At 43.4% G+C, this 24,731-nt stretch overlaps 1 protein-coding gene across 6 annotated transcripts in view; it reads right to left on the reverse strand.

The window, feature by feature from the left end:
- Positions 1-12,507: 12,507 nt before the first annotated feature.
- Positions 12,508-24,731, reverse strand: part of INIP (INTS3 and NABP interacting protein) — a 35,239-nt gene continuing 23,015 nt past the window's right edge. For 4 of the 6 annotated variants that reach the window (XM_054520470.2, XM_024252760.3, XM_054520469.2 and 1 more), the window contains 3 exons: positions 23,663-23,765; positions 18,135-18,225; positions 12,508-16,238 (listed from right to left, as the gene is read on the reverse strand). In XM_054520470.2, the coding sequence (XP_054376445.1) occupies positions 16,143-16,238; positions 18,135-18,225; positions 23,663-23,700 (225 nt within the window). In that variant the 5' untranslated portion in view covers positions 23,701-23,765 and the 3' untranslated portion in view covers positions 12,508-16,142. The remainder of the gene's footprint in view (positions 16,239-18,134; positions 18,226-23,662; positions 23,766-24,731) is intronic. The other 2 variants (XM_054520467.2, XM_024252761.3) reach the window with 2 other exon arrangements.

Genomic DNA, 24,731 nt, shown 5'->3' on the forward strand with positions numbered 1-24,731 from the left:
TCCTGTATTTCTCAGGGGATCCCAAAGAAATAAGGATGAGAAATAAAAATTCCTGGTGGGGTATTTACAGTGTACTCAGCTGCTGAAATGTTCAAAATGCAATCAAGGAAGTAATTTAGCACGTTTCTAATATACTTAACTATGGCAATCATGTTGAAGAGTTTGGCCAGCTTCAAAAAATGCAGTGAATCTTTTAGGACATTATTAAAGAATCTAAAGCCCGCCGATAACAAATACATTTTTGACAGTTACTGTTTAATAAATATTTGTGCTTTGTTGTTGTGTGTCCTTGGATAATGGCCCAGAATTGAAAGGATGTGATTTGACCTCCCCACTAGGCAGGGAAAACTACGTTTCAGATGTTTCCTTTTGTTCCGTATTCTCAGTACATGTGCAGACTACTCGGTATAGGTCAGTACCATGGATTCCTCTTTCTTTTTTTGTTGTTTTTTTTTTAAAGGTGGAGTTTCGTTCTTGTTGCCCAGGCTGGAGTGCAGTGGTGCGATCTCGGCTCACTGCAGCTTCTACCTCCCAGGTTCAAGCGATTCTCCTGCCTCAGCCTCCCAGGTAGCTGCGATTACAGGCACCCGCCACCATGCCCAGCTAATGTTTTGTATTTTTAGTAGACATAGGGTTTCACCATGTTGGCCAGGCAGGTCTCGAATTCCTGACCTCAGATGATCCAACTGCCTCGGCCTCCCAAAGTTCTGGGATTACAGGCATAAGCCACCACGCCTGGCCGGATTCCTCTTGCTCTCTCATTACTTCTCAATGTAAACTATCCAGCCAGGGCACTGTTGCCCAAGGGTCAGTCATTTATGTAGTACCTTCACAATGTTTGTGATAACTGAGTCCACTTGTCCTATTATTTGTTTGATATTTTCTTTAAATTGATTCATTTTTACTTGAATTTATATTAAAGCAAAGAATAAGAATATTAATACATACAAAGCACTTAAAACAATGCCTGGTACAGAGTAACTGTCTAGAAAAAGTAGTAACTAGGCTGGGTGCGGTGACTCGTGCCTGTAATCTCAACACTTTGGGAGGCCGAGGGAGGAGGATCACTTGAGCCCAGGAATTTGAGACCAGCCTCAGCAACATTGTGAGACCCCATCTCCACAGAAAATTAAAAATTAGCCAGGTCTGGTGGCATGCGTGTGTAGTCCTAGCTACTCAGGAGACTGAGGTGGGAGGATCGCTTGAGCTGGGGAAGTTGAGGCTGCAGTGAACTGAATCATACCAGTTCACTCCAGCCTGGGGGACAGAGTGAGACCCTGCCAAGAAAAAGAGAGAGAGAAGAAAAGGAAAGAAAGAATGAAAAATAACTATTAGCTATGGTTATTATTTATATTACTATATAAATGCTATATTACCTGCAATAAATATAACTACATAACTATTAAAAGTGTTTGCCCATATGTACTCCAAGAGTTACTTCTTAGCATCACCAGTGGCACTTTGGGAAATAGCTCCCCCGCTCCCTGAAATGATCTTCTCCTTGGTTTCCATGCAAGCTTAAGTATCACTGTATCCAGGTTTTTCTGCAGCATCTCTGGATTCTTTCTCTGGCTCCTCATCCTTTGACGCTGTCATTTATATGAATTCAATTTTGTACACTTTCTCAGGACAGTTTCATCCACTTCCATGGCCTTAGGCCTAAGTAGACCTAGATTTTTTTTTCTTCGACTTTTAAGTTCACGGGTACATGTGCAGGATGTGCAGGTTTGTTACATAGGTAGATGTGTGCCATGGTGGTTTGCTACACAGATCGTCCCATCACCTATGTATTAAGCCCAGCACCCATTAGCTGTTCTTCCTGATGCTCTCTCTCCCTCCACCCCACCCCTGACAGGCCCAGAGTGTGTTGTCTCCACCGTGTGTCCATGTGTTGTCATCATTCAGCTCCTACTTATAAGTGAGAACATACCGTATTTGGTTTTCTGTTCCTGCATTAGTTTGCTGAGGATAATGACTTCCAGCTCTATCCATGTTTCTGCAAAGGACATGATCTTGTTCCGTTTCATGACTGCATAGTATTCCATGGTGTATAGGTACCACATTTTCTTTATCCAGTCTATCATTGATGGGCGTTTAGGATGATTCCATGTCCTTGCAATTGTGAGTAGTGCTGCAGTGGACATACGCGTGCATGTATCTTTATAATAGAATAATTTTATTCCTTTGGGTATATACCCAGTTATGGGATTGCTGGGCCAAATGGTATTTCTGCCTCTAGGTCTTTGAGGAATCGCCACACTGTCTTCCACAATGGTTGAACTAATTTACATTCCCACCAACAGTGTAAAAGCGTTCCTTTTTCTCCACAACCTCACCAGCATCTGTTGTTTGACTTTTTAATAATAGCCATCCTGACTGGTGTGAGATGGTATATCATTGTGGCTTTGATTTGCATTTCTCTAATGATCAGTGAGGCTGAGCTTTTTTTCATATGTTTATTGGCTGCATGTATGTCTTCTTGTAAGAAGTGTCTGTTCATGTCCTTTGCCTACTTTTTAATGGGGTTGTTTTTTTCTTGTAAATTTGTTTAAGTTCCTTGTAGATTCTGGATATTAGACCTTTGTCAGATGGATAGATTGCAAAAATTTTCTCCCTTTCTGTAGGTTGTCTGTTCATTCCAAAGATAGTTTCTCTTGCTGTGCAGAAACACTTTAGTTTAATTAGATCCCATTTGTCAGTTTGTGCTTTTGTTGCAATTGCTTTTGGCATTTTTGTCATGAAATCTTTGTCCGTGTCTATGTCTTGAATGGTATTGCCTAGATTTTCTTCTAGGGTTTTTAGTTTTGGGTTTTACATTTAAGTCTTTATTCCATCTTGAGTTAATTTTTGTATATGGTGTAAGGAAGGGGTCCAGTGTCAATTTTCCGCATATGGCTGGCCAGTTCTCCCAGCACCCTTTATTAAATAGAGAATCCTTTCCCCATTGCTTGTTTTTGTCAAGTTTGTCAAAGATCAGATGGTTGTAGGTGTGTGGTCTTATTTCTGAGCTCTCTATTCTGTTCCATTGTAGACCTAGATTTTCTAAGCCTTTCTCAACTGGGCTTCTTCAGCTGAACTACAGAATGCCGAAAAAGACTTGAGGCCCTATTTTCTCAGTTCTTCAAGGAGAACTAGGTACATAACTAGTACCATTCCAGATGCAGGAGAGAGACGCTCATTCATTCCAGACTGTGCAGCCTTGGGGCTTTCAGGCTTACTTCTCCAGTGGAACCCCAGTTGAAGCAGGCTCCTCAACCCCACGCCTCACCCTGTCTTTCATTCCTAAGGAAATGGCACCTGTACCTACCTTGTTGCCCAAGCCAGAAACCTGACAGTTCCTTCTAGGACCTCCCTCTTTCCTCTCCTGCTTCCTCCAAAATCAATTTCCATTATCTAATCATTCTACCTGCTTTTGAATCTCTTCCCTTCTCATTCTCCTCACTGCCACCAACTTGGTCAGCCCACACCATTTTGCCCAATTATTATTCAGAAGCTGCCTGAGTGGCTTCCTTGCCTCTTGCCTCCACCAGTCCCTCCCCAACTGCTTCCTAGAAAAGCCTCACAGCACACAAGTCTTATTCGATCATTTCTTGCTTCCTGGCTCACCAAAGCCTTTCTGATAAAGCTCCACACTGGCCACGTGGACTGCCAGATCTTGCATTTACACCATGCCCTCCCTCTCTCCTGCCCTTCTCTCCCGCCTGCTCCTCTGCTGACACATCCTGCTCTCGTAAAACTCATGCTTCTTCTTCAGTTCTCATCTGGCACACGATATATGTGAGCTCCTCCTGAGAGGCAGGCTAGGCCTCTTGGATTCTGCTGCCTCAGAGGACAGCAATGTTGAACAAACCTACAAACCAACCACTGTCACCTGCAAGGCATCTGCCATTCCCAAGGAGCCACATGCATTCAAACAGAGTAGCTTTACATCTGTGAGCGTTTGTTTGTTTTTCACACGGAGTCTCGGAGTCTCGCTCTGTTGCCCAGGCTGGAGTGCAGTGGTGCAATCTCAGCTCATTGCAAGCTCCGCCTCCCGGGTTCACGCCATTCTCCTGCCTCAGCCTCCCGAGTAGCTGGGACTACAGGCGCCCGCCACCATGCCCGGCTAATTTTTTTTTTTTTTTTTTTTTTTTGTATTTTTAGTAGAGACGGGGTTTCACCGTGTTAGCCAGGATGGTCTCGGTCTCCTGACCTCATGGTCCGCCCGCCTCGGCCTCCCAAAGTGCTGGGATTATAGGCATGAGCCATCGCGCCCGGCTGGCCATTGGCCATTCTCAAGAGACCAGCAACCTCTCCACAAAAGAGCTAAATAACACTAAGAGAAAAAGGGAACTTGCGTGTTAAAATTCGAGGAAGCTGGGCACAGTGGCTCTCACCTGTAATCCCAGCACTTTGGGAGGCCGAGGCAGGCAGATCACTTGAGGCCAGGAGTTCAAGACCAGCCTGCTCAACATGGCAAAACCCCGTCTCTACTAAAAATACAAAAATTATCCGGGCCTGGTGGTGCACACTTGTAATCCCACCTTTAATCCCAGCTATTTGGGAGGCTGAGGCAGGAGAATCGCTTGAACCTGGGAGTTGGAGGTTGCAGTGAGCTGAGATTGTGCCACTGCACTCCAGCGTGAGTGACAGAGTGAGATTCTTTCTTAAAAAAGAAAAAAAAAATTCAGGCATAGCACAGTGGCTCACGCTTGTAATCCCAGCACTTTGGGGCGGATTACAAGGTCAGGAGTTCAACACCATCCTGGCCAACATGGTGAAACCCCGTCTCTACTAAAAATGCAAAAAAAAAAAGAAAAAAAATAGCCGGGCATGGTGGCGCATGCCTGTAGTTCCAGCTACTCAGGAGGCTAAGGCAAGAGAATTGCTTGAACCCGGGAGGCAGAGGTTGCAATGAGCCAAGATTGTGCCACTGCACTCCAGCGTGGGTGACAGAGTGAGACTCCATCTCAAAAAATTCAAGGAGGAGGCCAGGCACAGTGGCTCATGCCTGTAATCCCAGCACTTTGGGAGGCCAAGACAGGAGGATCATTTGAGCCCAGGAAGATCACTTGAGCCCAGGAGTCCCAGACCAGCCTGGGCAACATAGTGAGACCTCGTCTCTACTAAAAATTAAAAAAAAAAAAAAAACCACAAAAAATTATCCAGATGTGGCAGCCTGTAGTCTCAGCTACTCAGGAGGATGAGGTGGGAGGACCACTTGAACCCAGGAGCTTGAAGCTGCAGTGAGCTGAGATTGCACCATTGCATTCCAGCCTGGTGACAGAGTGAGACCCTATCTCAAAAAATAAAATAAAATAAAAAGATCAGAAAAAGTGTACATTAAAATTGAAGGTGAAAAAACCTTCACTTTGCCTGTTTTGTTTGTTCCAACAAATAGACTCATCTCATAATATTCTGTATATTTGTAACCCATTGTAAAGATGTTGCCTATTACTCTTAGTGAGATAGACACTCTAATTAGAGTTTTTATTAAATTTTATTGTGGTAAAATACACATAAAATTTACCATCTTAACCATTTTTAAGTGTACATTTCAGTGGCATTCAGTACATTCACATTGCTGTGTGACTGACACTACTATTTATCCATCTCCAGAAACTTTTCATCTTGTACTGAAAACCTGCACTCATTAAACAGTAACTCCTCATTCTCCCTTTCCCTCAGTGCCTGGCCACTGTTTACTTTCTATGAATTTGACTACTCTAGGTACCTCATGTATATGCAATCATACAATATTTGTCCCATATGTCTTACGGGTTCATTCATCTTGTTGCATGTATCTGAATGTCATTCCTTTTCAAGGCTGAATAATATTCCATCTCATGGATATACCACATTTTGTTTAATCATTCATCTGTTGATGAACATTTGGGTTGCTTCTATCTTTTGACTATTGTGAATAATGCTGCTCTGAACAGGGTGTACAAATATCTGTGCAAGTCCCTGCTTTCAGTTCTTCTGGGTATATGCCCAGAAGTGGAATTGCTGGATCAAATGATGATAATTCTAAGTTTAATTTTTTGAGGAACCACCATACTGTTTCCACAGAGGGTGTGCCATTTTACATCCCTACCAACAGTGCACAGGGGTTCCAGTTTTTCCACATCCTCACCAACATTTGTTATTTTCTGTTTTTTTATTTTATTTTAATAGTAGCCATCCTAAGAAGTGGGGAGTGGAACCTCACTTTGATTTTGATTGGCTTTTCCCTAATGATTAGCAATGTTGACCATCTTTTCATGTGCCTTACGTATTTTTAAAAGATCGCTCTGGAGGCTGTGTCGAATGTTGTTAACTGTAGGGTGATGGGATGGAGAGCAGGGGAAAAAACATGGAAGGTGGAAGACTATTTACAAGGCTATTGCAGTATTCTAGCCAAATAATTATGGCGGCTTGGAACAAGATGACAGTGGTGGAGGTGGTAAGAGTTCATGGGACTCTGGACATATTTTGAGGCCAGGGCTGATAGAATTGAAAGAGGAATGCGAAAGAAAGAAAAGTCTGGAATGACTCCTATCTTTATGCCCATGCAAATGACCATTTACTGAGATGGAGAATGCTGGAAGAATAGTACGCTGGGAGGGTGATATCTCACCCACCCTCATGGGATATGCCATATCATGGGAGGGTGAGATACCCTGCCATATCATGGGAGGGTGAGATACCCTGCCATATCATGGGAGGGTGAGATATCAAGAACCCAATTTTAGGCTGGGCACGGTGGTTCATACCTACAATCCCAACTTTGGGAGGCCAAGATGGGAGGATTGCTTGATCCCAGGAGTTCAGGACCAGCCTGGGAAATGTAGTGGGACTCTGTCTCTAAAAAACAATTTTTTTTAATTAGGTGTGGTGGTGCATGCCTGTAGTCCCACTACTTGGGAGGCTGAGGTGGGAGGATCACCTGAGCTCAGGAGGTCAAGGATGCAGTGAGCCACAACCATCACACCACTGCACTCTAGCATGGGTGACAGAGTAAGACCCTGTCTCAAAAAACAGAACAAAACAAAAAAACACCAGTTATCTTGATTCCCTGCCAATGCACCAAAAAAAAAAAAAAAAAAAATCCAGTGAACATGTAGACATGTAAGTTTGGATCCCTATTGGACTTCCACATGGAGATGCTGACAATACATGCTGACAATAGGTACGAGAGTCTGGAGATCAAGGGTGTTTCTGTTATCTTTTGCTACACAATAACCTTCCCTAAAACTCAGACGTTTAGAACAGCAACAATTTCTTATTTCTTACAACTCTGTGGGTTGACTGTATTCAGCTGGTCAGTTCTGCTCTATGTGGCATGAGTTGGGGTTGCTCATCTGGCTGCATTCAGCTGGTGGCTGGGCTGAGCAGAAAGGTCCAAGGCTTCACTCACATTTCTGGCACCTCAGTGCTCCATGTGACTTCTCCACATAGTTAGCTTGGGCTTCCTCACAGCATGGCGGTCACAGGGAGTCAGATGTCTTACATAGTGGCTGGTTCTCCACAGAGGACAAGAGCAGAAGCTGTCAGGCCTCTTAAAGCTAGGTCTAAACTGACATAGCATCTCTTCTGCCATATCCTACTTGTCAAAACAGGTCACAAGGCCAGCATATATGTGAGGGAAGGAAAACAGACTCTACCTTTTGATGAGAACAGTGGCATAAGTTGACAGGGATGGGAGGAATTGATGGCAGCCATCTTTGGAGACTGCCCACCACAGAGTGGGGTATCAGGGTTGGTGATATAAGTTTGAAAGTAATCAAAAGATAGTTGGTACCTAAAGCCATGCTACTGGATAAGATTACTCAGGGAATGACTGTAGATAGAGAAGAGATGAAAAGGCTAATCTCTAGGCTATTCCAGCCTTTTGCACTTGGAAGGAGAAACCAGCAAATGACCATGAGAAGGAACAACCAATAAGGTGGGAGGAAAACCAGGAGAGTGTGGTGTCGATGAAGTCAAGTGGGACAGCGTTTCAAGAACGAGAGGGGGTGATCAGTTATGTAAAATGCTAAGAGTTCAAGTAAGATAGAGATGAAAACTGACCATTGGATTTGGCCAAGTGGAGATGACTGGCAGTTTTCCAAGGATACTTTCAGTGAGTCTGTGGAGACATAAGCTTGACTGGAGTGGGCTCCAGAGACAATGGGAAGAGAGGATCTGGAGATGAGCAGCATAGACAACTCTTGGCGGGAGTTATACAGGAATGCAGAGGAATGGGGCAGTAATGGAATGGGATGCAGGTCAAAGGAAGACACAGTAGACAGCCTTCAAATGGAGCGTGAACCATTCATCCATGACAGTAAGAAAGGCAGCGTATATGGTCACAAGTGCAGGAGGAGAGGTTAGATGGGGTGGTGGGAGGTGCTGTAGAGAGTAAATACAGTCTGGTAGTGATGGGCCAGATTAGACCAGGCTTGAAAAAGACATAAGATCATTGGGAGGGCTTTTAATAGGTGCAAATATATAAGCAAAAAGCATGAGCCTGTGGAAAGATAGAAAGGGGGTAACTGACAATGTGAAATCTCAGGGCATGCGGCTGCAGAAGAGGATGCAGAAATCATGGGAAGAAGGGTAAGGATATACAGTTTCAGCTTCAGGGAAGGGCCAGTGTGGCGACCGCAGAAAGGAGAAGGCAGCCTTGAGGTGCAGAGGATGTCAAGGACCTGAGAGGAGGAGCGTATTGTTCAGCTCACACCAAGGTGGCTGTCGATGTCCCCAGGATAGCAGCAGGAGTAATGCAGAGGAGCTGAAGCTGATGAAAGAGTCAGGGTCCTGAGGGGATATAAGGGGACACCCCCACACAGTTCTTGGCAATTATGACTCTGGAGTGGGCCTGGCTTTTTTTTTGTTTTTTTTGTTTTTTTTGTTTTTTGAGACGGTCCTGCTCTGTTGGCCAGGCTGGAGTGCAGTGGTGCAGTCATGGCTCACTGCAGCCACGACCTCCTGGGCTCAAGTGATCCACCTGCTTCAGCCTCCCAAGAAGCTGGGACTACAGGCGCATGCCTGCCTGGCTAATTTAAAAAAAAAAAATTGTAGAGACAGGGTTTTGACATGTTGCCCAGGCTGATCTTGAACTCCTGTGCTCAAGTGATCCACTTGTCTCAGCCTCCCAAAGTGCTGGGATTACAGGTGTGAGCCACCGTGCCCACCCTGGCCTGGCTTTTTTTAAGCAGGGAGGAGACATGCGTTTTTAAGAAGTGAATTCTGAAATGAAGTTAAAACAATATTCTGGAGTGGCAACGGTGAGTGGGCCAGAAACTAGCTGAATCTACAGCCAGAAGGCAAACATATCAGCTTACGTCCTCCTGAGAGGTACCAAAGACCTACAGATTTCCTGAGAAAGCAGGGTATCAGGAAGAAGAGTGGAGACAAAGGGGACAGTGGGAATGACTTGGAAATACTAGAGATATTTTGGTGATTGAACCAAAGGAATTCCAGAGATCCCAAAAGGGAAATCACCAGGAAAGGCCGTGTCGTGGAAGGGTTCAGGTCAGCAGGTAGGTGCAGGGGAGACGAGTGAACAGACGCAAGGGCAAGGGAGGCAACTGACCTGGGTGGTGATTAACAAAGGTGTCAGGAAGGCAGCAGAGGCAGCGTGGTGTGGGCTTGAGGAGGGACTGGTGTTCTGGAGTTCGGCTTAGTTGTGTGGCTGAGGCTAGCAAGTTAGTACACTTTGTATGAGGGTAGTTCTATGACAAGTGACAAAAACCTACTTCAATCCAGCTTAAACAGTAACGAGGATTTATTACCTCCCCTCACTGGGCATTCCACAGGAAGGGGAGCTAGCACCTAGGGACTGTTGGGCTCCGCAGCCCAATGATGTCATCAAGGGCCCAGTTTCTTTGCGTTTCTCTGCTGTACCTTTCAGAATGGTGGCTTCATTTTAAAACTTGCTCCTCTTCATGGTCACAAGGTGGCTGCAAACAACACAGGACTATCTGCTTCCTTTTGCACATCTGGAGAGAGAGAGTCCCTTTTGATAATGTCTCAGAAAGGTGACTGCCTCTTTTCCATAAGTGCAGCAGACCCCTTCTGGAGTCTCATTTGAGCAACGCCTCCAATCCTAAACCAATTCCCGTGGTGTGGAAATACCACATGCTGACTGGTGTGGGCACGAGTTACCTGAGGCAATCACTGTGGCAACAAGGAATGACCCTGACTGGTTCGGAGCATGTAAGGCCCATTCCTGTTGTTGGGGCACTGTTGGCTTCCCCTGAAGGACACCGGCTGTTGGGGAAGGAGCGTGGCCAATACAAATCTGAGTAATGTTAGGAAGTGGGAAAGTCATGCTGAATAGAGTTCTAAAATATCCACCTCACTACCTCACTGAGCTCTTGGGAAAATTAAATTAATATTGTGTGAGGACGCCTTGCTTTTTCCTTTTTTTTTTTTTTTCTTGAGACCGGGTCTCACTCTGTTGCCCAGCCTGGAGTGCATTGGCGCGATCTCGGCTCACTGCAACCTCCGTCTCCCAGGTTCAAGCGATTCTCCTGCCTCAGCCGTAGCTGGGACTACAGGTGCCCGCCACCACATCTGGCTGATTTTTTGTATTTTTAGTAGAGATGGGGTTTCACCGTGTTAGCCAGGATGGTCTCAATCTCCTGACCTCGTGATCCCCCGCCTCATCCTCCCAAAGTGCTGGAATTACCACACCCGGCCGCTTTTTCCTTCTTAAAAGGCTTTTGGAGGTAGAGATACAGAAGAAAACTGGAGGAAAGAAAGGTAGATAGGGGAGGGAGGTGAGCAGAGAGAAATTTGGGGAAGGACCCAACAACTAAATGCAAGAGAAAGCGAAGACAGATGGGGCTGGAGTTGAAAGGCAGATGTAAACAGAACACACCTGTCGCTAAATTTGCAGACATGAAGAGTAATATTCTTTTAGTACCTCACATGTTCCCCTTTCCCAAGAGCTGATGAGGGCTGGATGGGCTGGATGGGTTCATCTCTGTACCTGCCTATGCCCACAAATGTTTCATGTCTCCCCGCTGTGTACCAAGCTAAAGAGGTCTGGCGCACCCTGGAATTCCAGATGCTCTGGAATGGATCTAGCCTCCGGTTAGCCTCGTTTCCAGTTATCTGCCTAGACATGTCTCTCTGTGCTCCAGCCAAATCGAGCTTTTGGTCTCCCCACAACGCCCCCAAACCTGCTTTCCTTCTGCCTCTGTGCAGGTGTTTGCTTTGAATGTTGCCTTTTTTTTTTTTTTGAGATGGAGTCTGGCTGTGTCTGCCAGGCTGGAGTCCAGTGGCTCGATCTCAGCTCACTGCAAGCTCCGCCTCCCGGGTTCCTGCCATTCTCCTGCCTCAGCCTCCCGAGTAGCTGGGACTATAGGCGCCCACCACTGCGCTCTGCTGATTTTTTTGTTTTGTATTTTTTAGTAGAGACGGGGGTTTCACTGTGTTAGCCAGGATGGTCTCGATCTCCTGACCTCGTGATCCGCCCGCCTTGGCCTCCCAAAGTGCTGGGATTACAGGCGTGAGCCACCGCGCCCGGCCGAATGTTGCTCTCTTTCCTGGCTGAAACCTTCTCATCTTGAAAGCCAAGTTCCAGTGCTTGTTCTGATGTAGCTTTTATTGGTCCTTTCGGGCTCCCGTCTCCATTCTCTCCTCTCCAGGTTGCTCCTAGGATTAGTTTTTAGTGTGCTTGTCTCAACCAATCTAGATTGTCAGACTCCTGAGGACAGTGACTGTCCTCCTTCTCTTCCTCATTGTCCATGTTCATTATTTGCACATTTTTAAAAAGCCTGTGGCCAGCCAGGTGCGGTGGCTCAGACCTGTAATCCCAGCACTTTGGGAGGCCGAAGCAGGTGGATCACTTAAGGCCAGGAGTTGGAGAACCAGCCTGGCCAACATGGCAAAACCCCGTCTCTACTAAAAACATAAAAAATTAGCTGGGCGTGGTGGCGCACACCTGTAATTCCAGCTACTCAGGAGGTTGAGGCATGGGAATCACTTGAAACTGGGAGGCAGAGGTTGCAGTGAGCTGAGATGCTGCCATTGCACTCCAGTCTGGGCAACAAGAGTGAGACCCTGTAAAAAAAAAAAAAAAAAAAAAAAAAGCCTGTGGCTGAGCATGGTGGCACACACCTATAGTCACAGCTACTTGGGAGGCTGAGGTGGGAGGATCACTTGAGCCCAGTGTCCAGCCTGGGCAACAGAGTGAGACCCCATCTCTTTAAAAAAGAATCGTGGGTATCAACTGTGTAGAAGTCACCGTGGATATAGAGGTGAATAAGAAAAGCACTCAGCAAATACTTGTTGCATTTAATGCTGTTGAAATGGGACTTGTGCTCGCTGATGGGATTCCAGTAGAGGGGTTCAACTGCACTAATGAATTGATACTCTCTCTCGTTATCTTCTATTCTCCATGTAACCATATTTGCCAAATCCCTTGCCTCAAGAGGCTTTAAACACATGTAAAGGCTGAGCTTCTATTGCCGAAGTGAAGCAAATAACTGAGACAACTTAATGAGACAGTTTATAGATTGTTCAGGAAAACAAATATGCCTTTGAAATCACTAAGTCATTTCAGTTTTTATTCCAGGGTCATACAAAGCACTGACATCTGCATTATTTAGAAGCGGCTTTCAAAACTTTTTTTGCCATAACTCAACAGTAAAAAAAATATACATTTTATATTGCAACTCAAGTCATATAAATTCTTTCATTCCTTCAACATATTGAACACCTACTATATGCCAAATATATTTCATGTGGAATACAGTAGTGAACGAAGTAAAAGAGGAAGAAAGGAAAGGAGGAAGAGAAGGAAATAAACAAAAATTCTTGCCCTCTAAGACTTTACGTACTAGTGGAACAGACAATAGACGAAATAAGTAAGCCAGGTGCAGTGGCTCACACCTGTAATCTCAGCACTTTAGGAGGCCAAGGTGGGAGGATCGAGAGGACTGCTTGAGGCCAAGAGTTCAAGACCAGCCCGGGCAACATAGCAAGACGCTGTCTCTACAAAAATTTAAAAAAAAAAAAAATTAGCTGGGCATGGTGGCGTGTGCCTGTAGTCTCAGCTACTTGGGAGGCTAAGGGTGGAGGATAGCTTGAGCCCAGGGATTCAAGGAGTCTTGCAGTGAGCTATGATTATACCACTGCACTCCAGCCTGGACGACAGAGCAAGACTGTCTCTTAAAAAACCAACAAAATACAACGTAAAATATACACATATAGGAACACACAGAAACAGAATATTCATGAGGCAAAACCACCTATTTCTATATGCAGTACACTCAGATGTTTTTGATTTTTTTCGGAAAAAATGCTGGTCAATCCTGTTAAACCATTAAGTTGGCTTCTCAACTCAGTAATGGGTTGAGGCTTTTGCACTTTGAAAAACACTAGTCTAGACAATTTCTGACATGGGCAGAGCATCTGCTGTTCTCACCTTATGGAGGGAGGAACATGCAAAGATATTAACTGAGTTCCTCAAATTCACCCATGATCTGAGGGAAGCAATGCTGACCTCCACCTGAGGGCTTCCCAGTCCACTGCTGCCCTTTCCCTCACCCTCTGCAGTGCCTGCTCTTCTCTTCTCATTCTGAAACCTTGCTCTGCATGTGGAGCAGCTCTTCCTTCCCTTGTCAGGTAAAAATTACATGAATACTTCTAAGCCTAGCCAGACCACACTACGTTCCAGGATGCCTCTCTCAGGCCACTACTGCATTCTGGCTCGCTTGATTGATTGATTTAGAGACAGGGTCTCACTCTGTTGCCAAGGCTGGAGTGCATTTGTGCAATCATGGTCCACTGCAGCCTCAACCTCCCAGGCTCAAGCAATCCTCCCACCTCAGCCTCCCGAGTGGCTGGGACTCTCTGCATGCGCCAGCACACCTAGCCAATCTTTTTTTTTTTTTTTTTTTTTTTAATTTTTAGTAGAGAGAGGAGTCTTACTGTGTTGCCCAGGCTGTGGCTTGCTTTATAACTATTGGTGTACCAGAATAGGATCCTCTGCACGGTGACCTCCTAAAAGAGCAGGTGCCAGTCACCTTTGTGTCCTCCAAAGCACAGTGCTTTATCTGTAGGTATTAATAAATACATAGGAAATTGAATTGAATTTGTGACTCAAAGCAGAGGGGTAGAGAGAAGTGCTTCCTAGCCAGGACTACAGGATTTAGGCCACATCTATTTAAAAGGCTAACAGACTAGAAAGGATAACACTGGTAAAAAGATCTCTTTACCTGAGCTACAAAAGTCATACATTAGGTAGAGGCTTCAATAATGTAGAAAATATACTAATGTGTTATCTCCCTAGAGACAGATTTAGAACCATGTCAGTTATGTTGCAGATCACAGAGAACAGAAACCTAGTGAAATTAACTTAAGACAATGAGGGCTACCATAAGGAGGCCCAAGGAGTAGTTGGATGGACCTGAGGAGGGACAGGAGCCAGAGGCCCCCTGAGGAGCTCTGCGCTGCAGAAGTAAGGCTATCCTCGCTGCAATGGTGACCATTACAATGGGGACAGTTGCCACCTCATCAAAATGAAGGAAATCAGTTCAAATTCTCAAAAAAACCTACATGGCACAGCTAATTCTAGAATTGTCCACCTTTGCTTCACTTGGTTTGAGTAGGATGGAGCTGTGTGTTTGAAAATATCTAAGGAAGAAGAGCGGGGGGAACAAACTCTCTGAAAAGAAAGTAGAACTTTCACTAAATATTGACCCAAACTGGAATTTTCAGTTTTACCCTACCACCAGAGAGGATGGGACTCAAGGCCAAGATGAGGTCATTACAAAAAGTTATATAAAATACTCTATCTGTGATACAGTGTAAAATATCATTTCAATCCTATTAAAAGTTAAAAAAAAATGTGGATTTTAGCTAAATGACCTCTAAGTTTCAGGGATCTACAAACCCAGGCGTGTATAAATATATCACGAAAATCTGTACAAGATATTTCATAGAATTCTCTATGTCATGGTTTTCAGACTTTATTTTGAATCAGATTCTAATTCTGTAGGACTAGGGTAGGGTAGTGGGACTGCATATTTAAATAAGCACCCCAGATACTGCTAAAGATGGGTCATGTTGAGAGACTTTCTTAACCTAATCCCTTCCTACTTAAAGTAATTAAAAAGGAGCTCGACTTGGATTAAGTTTTCTTTTTCTTTTTTTTTTTTCCTTTGAGATGAAGACTCACTGTCACCCAGGCTGGAGTGCAATGACACCATCTCAGCTCACTGAAACCCCTGCCTCCCAGGTTCAAGCGATTCTCCTGCCTCAGCCTCCCGAGTGGCTGGGATTACAGGCGCGTGCCACCATACCTGGCTAATTTTTTATATTTTTAGTAGAGACAGGGTTTCACCATGTTGGCCAGGCTGGTCTCAAACTCCTGATCTCAAGTGATCTGCCCGCCTCGGCCTCCCAAAGTGCTGGGATTACAGGCGTGAGGCACCGTGCCCAGCCAAAAAGTTTTCAATTAGAACAAAAATGGAAAATAGAACCACACAAACTCATCATTTATGTGGTAACACTAAATAAGAGGATGTACAAATTAAAAAACTACCACATTTCCTATTATTTTTAATTGCATTTAGTCACAACATTTATAAGAGCATATGTTTATAAAAGATGGTTAAGACTGGTTAGTAATTTATTCTTGGGGTTTGTTTTAAAGTGAAAAAGGGGGAAGTAGTTATGAGTCCAGAAAGAATATTTCAGGATGATACATGTTGACTATAAACTCAAAAGGTATACTGATAGCAATCCTATAAACAGCAAATATGGATGTAATTGATTTAAGCCTATCGGTTCATTTTTTAAAAGCACCCTTGTTTCTTTAAAGTTAAGTACTATAAATGATTCTTGAAAATCTACTGTGGACATGATATATTCAGTCAAACTTGCTAGGAGTTGGGGAATGACTTCGTGACCATCCAGTTCAGAGTCTGATTGAGAGTTAAACAGCATTACAAAAAAGTTACCGTCACGGTACATAATCAATTCCTTGGAAGATACAGCTTCCACAACTCTCATCATCCTGGTTACTCTTCTTTCTGCTTTCACTTATACATTCCTTTCTTTCAGACAAACAAAAAATATCAAAGTTCACCAAAATTCTTAAAGTCACAGTTCATGTAGCACTGAATGATAGTAGCTTTGGCATTTGATATTACAAAGTCACTTTTCCATCGCAAATGTTTTCTTCATTCTGGGTCAAGGCGAGGTAAAACAGGAAGAATAAGGTTCCCAAATGCAGAGTCTTGAGTGATGAAGTATCCAGATGAATGTGCATGAGCATGCTGGGAAAGATTAAAAACAAAAAGGCAATTAAGCTATTAAACAGAGTCACAATTCTTCAACCAAGGCATTAAAATTACTTATTCTTTCTGAATGCTTGAGACCAAATTTATTTGTTTATTCATTTATTTTTCATTGTTATGGCCAAGATGGAATTTATTTTAAAATCAGTTCTTGGCCGGGCGCGGTGGCTCACACCTGTAATCCCAGCACTTTGGGAGGATGAGGCGGGCGGATCACGAGGTCAGGAGATGGAGACCATCCTGGCTAACACGGTGAAACCCCGTCTCTACTAAAAATACAAAAAAATTAGCCAGGCGTGGTGGCGGGTGCCTGTGGTCCCAGCTACTCAGGAGGCTGAGGCAGGAAAATGGCGTGAACCTAGGAGGCGGAGCTTGCAGTGAGCAGAGATCGCACCACTGCACTCCAGCCTGGGTGACAGAGCGAGACTCTGTCTCAAAAAAATAAAAAAATAAATAAATAAATCAGTTCTTCTGCTGCTGGTTGTGTTTAAATAGACAGGAAATGGACAGTAATACAGAATCTGGGTTAACAAGTTACACCAAGTACTCATTTATCATCCTCTCTATCTACCCTGTAATCGTCCTCAGTCAATAAATGACTCAGACATGAACTGTTTTGTTCCTTCCAGTGAGGAAAACGAGTATCAAAGATCCTAAAGTACTCTGATCTTGGTCAACAAACCAGGAACTTGAGAAAGAAGGGTAGTAGTTGGAAGGAGACGGGGGAAAAGGGAGTGAGATTACTGGTGATTAAAATACCAACATTTGGTAGAGAATGTTGGAATGTAAATAACAGAAAACCACCAGTAACTTCCCTCTGTCATTTAAAAAAAAAAAAAGACTGTTTTTAGGTCATCTAAAGTGAATGGAGGGCTGGGCAATGGTGGCTCACACCTGTAATCCCAACACTTTGGGTGACTGAGGTGGGACGATCACTTGAGGCCCGGAGTTTGAGACCAGTCTGGGCAACACAGTGAGACCCCATCTCTACAAAAAATTAAAAAATTAGCTAGGCACAGTGGCATGTGCCTGTAGTCCCAGCGGCATGTGCCTGTAGTCCCAGCTACTTAGGAGGCTGAGGCAAGAAGATTACTTGAACCCAGGAGTTCGAGGTTACAGTAAGCTATGATGGCACCATTGCACTCCAGCCTGGGTGACAGAGCGTGAGACCTTGTCTCTAAAAAATAGATATATAAAATAAAATAAAGTGAGATGGTCTTCATAATGTTCCTTCCAATTCTGGGATTCTAAGGTTTAAAAATACAAGTGATTAAATTATGCCTATGAAAAAAAAAATGTCTTGTCCAAAGTCTCTGGAAATCTTAAATTATTCATGATGAGACTGTAACACTAAAACTATTCATTACTCTGAAAAGTATTTTTTTTAACTGATGAAGCACCACATTTCTAGTCCTATAGTAAGAGTTAGCTATTAAATATTTCCTGAACAACAGCTGTGCTGAGCATTTAAAAAAAAAAAAATCCAGGCAACAATAATAAACTAATACAACTATCAAAGGATGTAATGACATGATAGATTTGAAAAAAAATGCATGTACTATTTAGCCAGTTCAATTTTTAAGATGATTCCTGTCCATCCAAATATCCTAAACTCTTTTGTGCACAAGCAATCCCTTGGCTTGTAGAAGCACAGAATCAATCATGACCCAGTCAACACCATAAAAGATATTTTCATTACTGCTGCACTGGTCCTTCAAATCCTCTGGGCTTGACTGAACATCAGCAAACCATTGCAATTATGTGTGGAACATTTTTATCGATATTGCTCCACTGAAATATAAAATAACTATGTGCTGGCTTCTGAGATCCAGGAAACCTCCACCGAGGCAAGAATGTCAGTTACACTTTGCTCACCTGCAAAGCTGCCTTCTGTTGGGCTGCAATATGCTGCTGCTCAGCGTGATCCCGGAAGTCCTTATTAAGAGAGGGTCTCGAGAGTGCAATGCTAAAATGGGAATCTTGGTTACTCAGCTGCTTAAGGCAGAAACATCCTTACTTTTTTTTGGATGGTAGTAAATTATCTTCTTTTTTTTAAATTGAGGTATCCTTGACAAAAACTGCATATACTTCCAGTGTACAATGTGATGTTTTAGTATTTGTATTTGTTGTGAAATGGTTAAATCAAGCTAATTAACATATCCATCACCTCACATACTTACCATTTTTAGTTGTGGAACATTTAAGATCTCGTAGCAATTTTCTTAGCAAAAAATTCTCTTAGCAATTTTCAAGTATGTATCATTAACTATAGTCACTATGCTATACAGTAAATCTCTTAAAGAGATGTCCTTACTTCTGAATCACAACTTTTCATTATATATTCTTTATAGGGGTAAAAAAGACCTCCAAGAATAAGTCTTTTTTCCTTCTCTCACTATCTTCATGAATTTATGTAAGAAAGTCTATGTTATTTACTGAGATTTTAAATGATCTTTTAAAAATTTATCTTTTGTTTTTTTGGTGACAGAGTCTCACTCTGTCACCCGGGCTAGAGTGCAGTGGTGCGATCTCAGCTCACTGTAACCTCTGCCTCCCAGGTTTAAGCCATTCTCGTGCCTCAGCCTCCTGAGTAGCTGGGATTACAGGTGTGTACCACCACACCCAGTTATATTTGAGTTTTGTATTTTTAGTAGAGAAGGGGTTTCACCGTCATGTTGGTCAGGTTGGTCTCGAACTCCTGACCTCAAGTGATCTGCCTGCCTCGGCCTCTCAAAATGCTGGGATTACAGGCATGAGCCATCATGCGCAGCCTAAAATTTATAATCTATGGTCTCCTGCTTTCAAACAGATTTGAGATACCATGATCTATCATGATGTCTATTAACATTATTTTAAAAACAGTTAAACCACATGATATCCGTCAGCAGTAAAACCATATCCTTTTGTTTTTATGATTACTAAACTTGTTCGTTACCAGCCTGGCCAACATGGTGAAGCCCTGTCTCTACTAAAAATACAAAAATTAGCCAGGCGTGGTGGCGCACACCTGTAGTCCCAGCTGCTCGAGAGGCTGAGGCAGAAGAATCGCTTGAACCCAGGAGATGGAGGTTGCAGTGAGCCGAAATTGCACCACTGCATCCAGACTGGGAGACAGAGCAAGATTCTGTCTCAAAATAAATAAATAAATAATAATTAAACTAAAATTATCATAACCATGTTCCACATAGGTAGAACTATTATGAATAAATAATCAAACTTAGAGATACTTACCAGATTCTACAGCAGCTACTAGATGCATAGCTCTGTACTGAACACTAGGGGTATATGCAAGACAAGAGGCTCACAGACAACAGCAATCCTGATGAGGTGTGATGTATATTAATAACAGGAGAATTAATAAGGACATTTAATGTATCTGAAAGGATAGTGGTCTGGAAAATGTTATAAAATGTAGACCTTATCCTAACAGTAAGAGGAGACCTCCAAAGAGTGTTAGGCAGCAGGGGAGTGACATGATCAGAAGTATCACCCTCTTGGCCAGGCGTGGTGGCTCATGCCTGTAATCCCAGGACTTTGGGAGTCCGAGGCAGGAGGATCATTTGAGCCCAGGAGTTCAAAACCAGCCTGGGCAATATAGTAGACCCCATCTCTACAAAAATAAGATTAACCAGGTATGGTGGCATGCGCCCGCGATTCCAGCTACGTGGGAGGCTGAGATGGGAGGATCGCTTCAGCTTGGGAGGTCTGGAGATGGTGCCACTGCACTCCAGCCTGGGTGACAGAGTGAGACCCTGTCTCAAAAAAAAAAACTATCATCCTGTAGTTCAGAAAGACCACTACTGCACTACTGTGGCAGACAGTGTTGGTCACCTCCTCAACAGCTGTTTGTCTCCTTTCCTCCTTGCTGATGGAACCCAAACTTGGTTCAATTATCAGTGGTCACATGCTTCAAGGCAGGCCAGGCTTATGCCCCAGGAGGTAGACCTTGATTGATGTAAGACAATGTCATTTCCCTAGCTGGTTTCTGGTTTAGGCAAGAGAAAGGTACATAATCTGGGCAACCAGACTTGATGGGTGTCTACAGGAAGGCTTCTGAGAGTGTTTTCCTCACTCTTACAAATGGGACACACCACAGGAATCTTTCAGGCTTTTTCCTCTACAGGTGGCTCAGTGTGGGGTGATGCCTAAGCCACTGCAGTCATATTCTGGCCTGAGGGAGCCACTGACCCATGGGGTAAAGCAGAAAGGAAAGATGAATGAAGCTGCATCACTAATGATATTGTGGCCACTGAATTAAGCTACTCTGGAACTACCTTATCTTCACACGCTTGGTTAACAGATACCCAAATGTTTATGCCAATTTTGTTATATTTCTGTTACTTCCCGATTAAAGCTTGCTAAATGACACAACTGATGAATATATTCAAGAAGCGTAAGACCACAGGAAATCTGAAGCAGTTATAATAATTGAGGCAAGAAATGAGAGTGGCCAGGAATCAGGATAGCATCAGTAGCAATGAAGAAAATGGACAGATGTGAGACACCTTTCAAAGTATAATCACAAGAGAACGGTGAATGCTTGGAGATGAAAGTGAAAGGAATGGTAAATAATTGAAGTTCACATTTCTGACTTTGTAACTAGTAGACGGCAGCCTGAACCATTTACTGAGACAGGATACACAAGAATATTCAGTAGCTGATTGGAGAACAGGAAGGGAGAATGAGCTCAGGTTGGGACATACTACATTTGAAATGCCTGTGGACATCAAAGTAGAGATATCCAGGAGGCAGAGGTGGTGCTTAGAAGAAAGGACAGACTAGAGCTGCAAATGCATAAGTGATTAGCACGTAAATAACAGCATGTGGGAAAAGATGCAACTGTCCAGTGAAAACAGGCAGGCTAGGAAGCCTGGTCTAGAACAGAATTCGAAGGGCTGTCAGCATTCAAGGGACAAATAGAGAAATGTCCACAAAAGAAATCAAGATAGTCTCCTCCTACTGTGTTTTATATTCTCTGAGTGAGCAAATGGAAACCAAGAGAGTACTTTAAGAAGTGGGCGGGGTGCGGCAGCTCACGCCTGTAATCCCAGCACTTTGGGAGGCCAAGGTGGGCGGATCACTTGAGGCCAGGAGTTTGAGACCAGCCTGGCCAACATGGCAAAACCCCCTCTCTACTAAAATTACAAAAATTAGCTGGGTGTGGTGGCGTACGCCTGTAATCCCAGCTACTTGGGAGGCTGAGGCACGAGAATCACTTGAACACAGGAGGCAGAGGTTGCAGTGAGCCAAGATTGCGCCACTGCATTCCAGCCTGCACAGCAGAGACCCTGTTTCAAAAAAAAGAAAAGAAAGAAAGTGATCAGTGGTGTCAAATAACGCTAAGATGTCTGATAAGAAAAGGACTCTAGTCTGCCAGATTTAGCCCGGGAAGGTTACAAGAGACCTAGGCAAGAACATTTTCTTTGATGGAGGGCCTGGAAGTCAGACTGCAGTGGGTTGAGGCATCAATAAGTGAGAAAGTAGAGTACAGACAATTGCTTTAAGAGAAAGACAAAAGAGAGTTAGGGTGGTGGTGGCTGAAGGGGATAATGGATCTTTTTTGTTTGTTTGTTTTAGACAGTCTTACTGTATCATCCAGGCTGGATTGCAGTGGTGCAATCAGCTCATTGCAGCCCCAACCTCCCAGGTTCAGGTGAGCCTCCCACCCCAGCCTCCCAGGTAGCTGGCACTACAGGCACGCACCACCATGGCTAGCTAATTTTTTGTATTTTTTGTAGAGATGGGTCTTGCCACGTTGCCCAGGCTGCTCTCGAGCTACAGGGCTCAAGTGATCCGCCCACCTTAGCCTCCCAAAATGCTGGGATTACAGGCGTGAGCCACCATGCCCGGCAATAATGGATCTGAAGGAAGATACTAAATATGGCAGAGACTGAATACCTATAATAAAGATCATCAAGCTACCTAAATTTGGCCTACTTTGCAGAATGATTAAAAAGTGGGGCACTAGCAGCAATTGCAGTAATAAAAAACCATACAAAACTCTTAAAAAAAAAAAAGGCTATAAGGGCTAGTTGCAGTGGCTAACGCTTGTAATCCCAGCACTTTGGGAGGCCGAGGCAGGAGGATCACTTGAGGCCAGGAGTTTGAGACCAGCCTGGGCAACACAAGACCTCACTTGTCGCTACTAAAAAACAAAAAAAATTAGCCAGGTATGGTAGGGTGCGCCTGTAGTGTGAGATACTCAGGGAGGATCACCTGAGCCCAGGAGACTGAGGATGTAGTGAGCTATGATTGTGCCACTCCACTCCACTCTAGGTGACAGAGTAAGACCCTGTCTCAAAAAAAAAAAAAAAAAAAAAAAGTCTGAAGGCTATGAAGTCTATAGGGAAAATTAAATATTCTAGTTAGAATGTTTACAATTTAATCAACTAAACAGTTTGTTAAAAGTCTGACTAGGAAATGAAGGGAACCAGAATATGTCATCTAAAATATGTTTCTTTGATATAAAAATTATTTTTGAGCTGAAAGCAATTAAGCAGCAGCTCAGTTAATAGGGTTGCTTAAAAATAAAAATAAAAGGCAGCAGCAAACTGAGGAAAAGCTCTCTCTCTCCCCTCCCCACTTTCTGCCTAAAGATAGGATAGAACTTCTCCTCTACTGGAGACAACTCTAGACTCTTAGCCTAGGGACAGCGGCAGAGGACTCTGCCAACAAGCCTTACTCCATTCATTTTATCCATATATTTACCTTCTCAGTTTCCCACCCCCAGAAGCCTAAAATCCCTTTCATTTGTGCCACATTTATTGTTCTTTGTTGAAGATGCTATATAAGTAGAGTTCTAAGCCATGATTTTGAGTTATAAGGTTTCTCCCTTGTGATGTGTGCTGCATGCACTCATAAATTTGTTTTTCTCTTGTTAATCTATCTTTTGTTACAGAGATCCCTCCCAATAAGAACTAAGTTGGGCACAGGTAAAGTTTAGCCTCCCCTATACAAATAAAACACAATGAATAGATTGCAGTGTTAAAGAAAAAAATCATTGCCAGCCAATTTGAGTTATTTGGTCCAAGAAATTTTTATATCACTGAATATAAAAACCACATTATACGCCAGGCATGGTGGGTCACGCCTGTAATCCCAGCACTTTGGGAGACCAAAGCGGGTGGATCACCTGAGGTCAGGAGTTTAAGACCAGCCTAACCAACATGGTGAAACCCCATCTCTACTAAAAATACAAAAATTAGCTGGGTGTCGTGGCAGGTGCCTGTAATCCCAGCTACTCGAGAGGCTGAGGCAGGAGAATCGCTAGAACCCAGGAGGCGGAGGCTGCAGTGAGCCGAGATTGCACCATTGCACTCCAGCCTGGGGGACAGGGCGAGACTCTGTCTCAAAAAAAAAAAAAAAAACAAACAAACAAAAAACCCACATTATAGTGTCAATACCTAGCTCCAGGATGATTTGTTGAAGACTGGTTCTGCATAAGTAGTTTTCTTTTCTCTTTGTCCAGTTCTGCCAAGATTGCAACTCTATTTTTGTTTTGAAAACCTAAAAAAAAGAGGGGAATAGGAGAAAAGGGAGAAAGAAAGAGAGAGTAATAAGAAACATTTTAGACCTATTTTTATAACCTAAGTCATCTAGAACCAAGAAAGCAAAACTCCTATTCTCTAACATGATAATGAATTCACCAGTAAGTACTTTCCCTAAATGGTTACTTCTTCCCTCCTACTTCCCAGCAACTTTAACAGCATAATTCATGAATACTTAAGCAGAATATAATATCAAATCATATTATATTTAAAGTGTAGCTGAGGACTTTTAAGGCTTAGTTCTACAGAATTTTAATCACCAAGGTATAAGTTACAGCATTTGTTTTTTAACAAAATCTTTGAGGACCTAAATGCTGCAGGGGCCTGTGCAGTCTCTATCCTGCAGAGTCAACCTTTGGGAGGGCAGATGTTCTTAGTCTTCTATTTGAAGCCTTTTTCTGCATGCCTTTTTCATGGGGGGAAAAGCAGTAAACATACTCAGATCAAAATATTTCTTTTTCTCAACTGCTTCCATTCAGATATGTTGGACAATTTTTCAAGGAACATGTCAAAGAATTTCAACTGACCAGAAAGCAATTCTGAGAAAGAAATGGAGCGTAACTGACAGGATACAAAGAGATATGGCCTTTGTCAAATACTTAATACTGGGCTGGATTTTCAGCTTCAGACTTACATAAGATATAGGGTAGAGGTTGCCAAGTTATGGCCCAGGAGCAACTCCTAGCTATGTTTTAAAAATCAGAATTAAATACTAACATGTAAACATTGAGAAACTGTACACTAATTTCTCAGATTCCTAGCTTCTCTTGAAATATATCTCAAGATCTGGCAACAAGTGATCTATATGCCCCCACGGCAACAATTCACCAGAACTAAGAAATAGTTGTCCCCTTTAGCTGGGCACTCTCCAGCTCATTACAATCCTTATCACCTTGTTTACATTATCTGTAAGCATTTGAGTTTC

Source organism: Pongo abelii, chromosome 13 (genome assembly GCF_028885655.2).
Source record: "Pongo abelii isolate AG06213 chromosome 13, NHGRI_mPonAbe1-v2.0_pri, whole genome shotgun sequence".
In the NCBI taxonomy this organism is placed as follows: Eukaryota; Metazoa; Chordata; class Mammalia; order Primates; family Hominidae; genus Pongo; species Pongo abelii.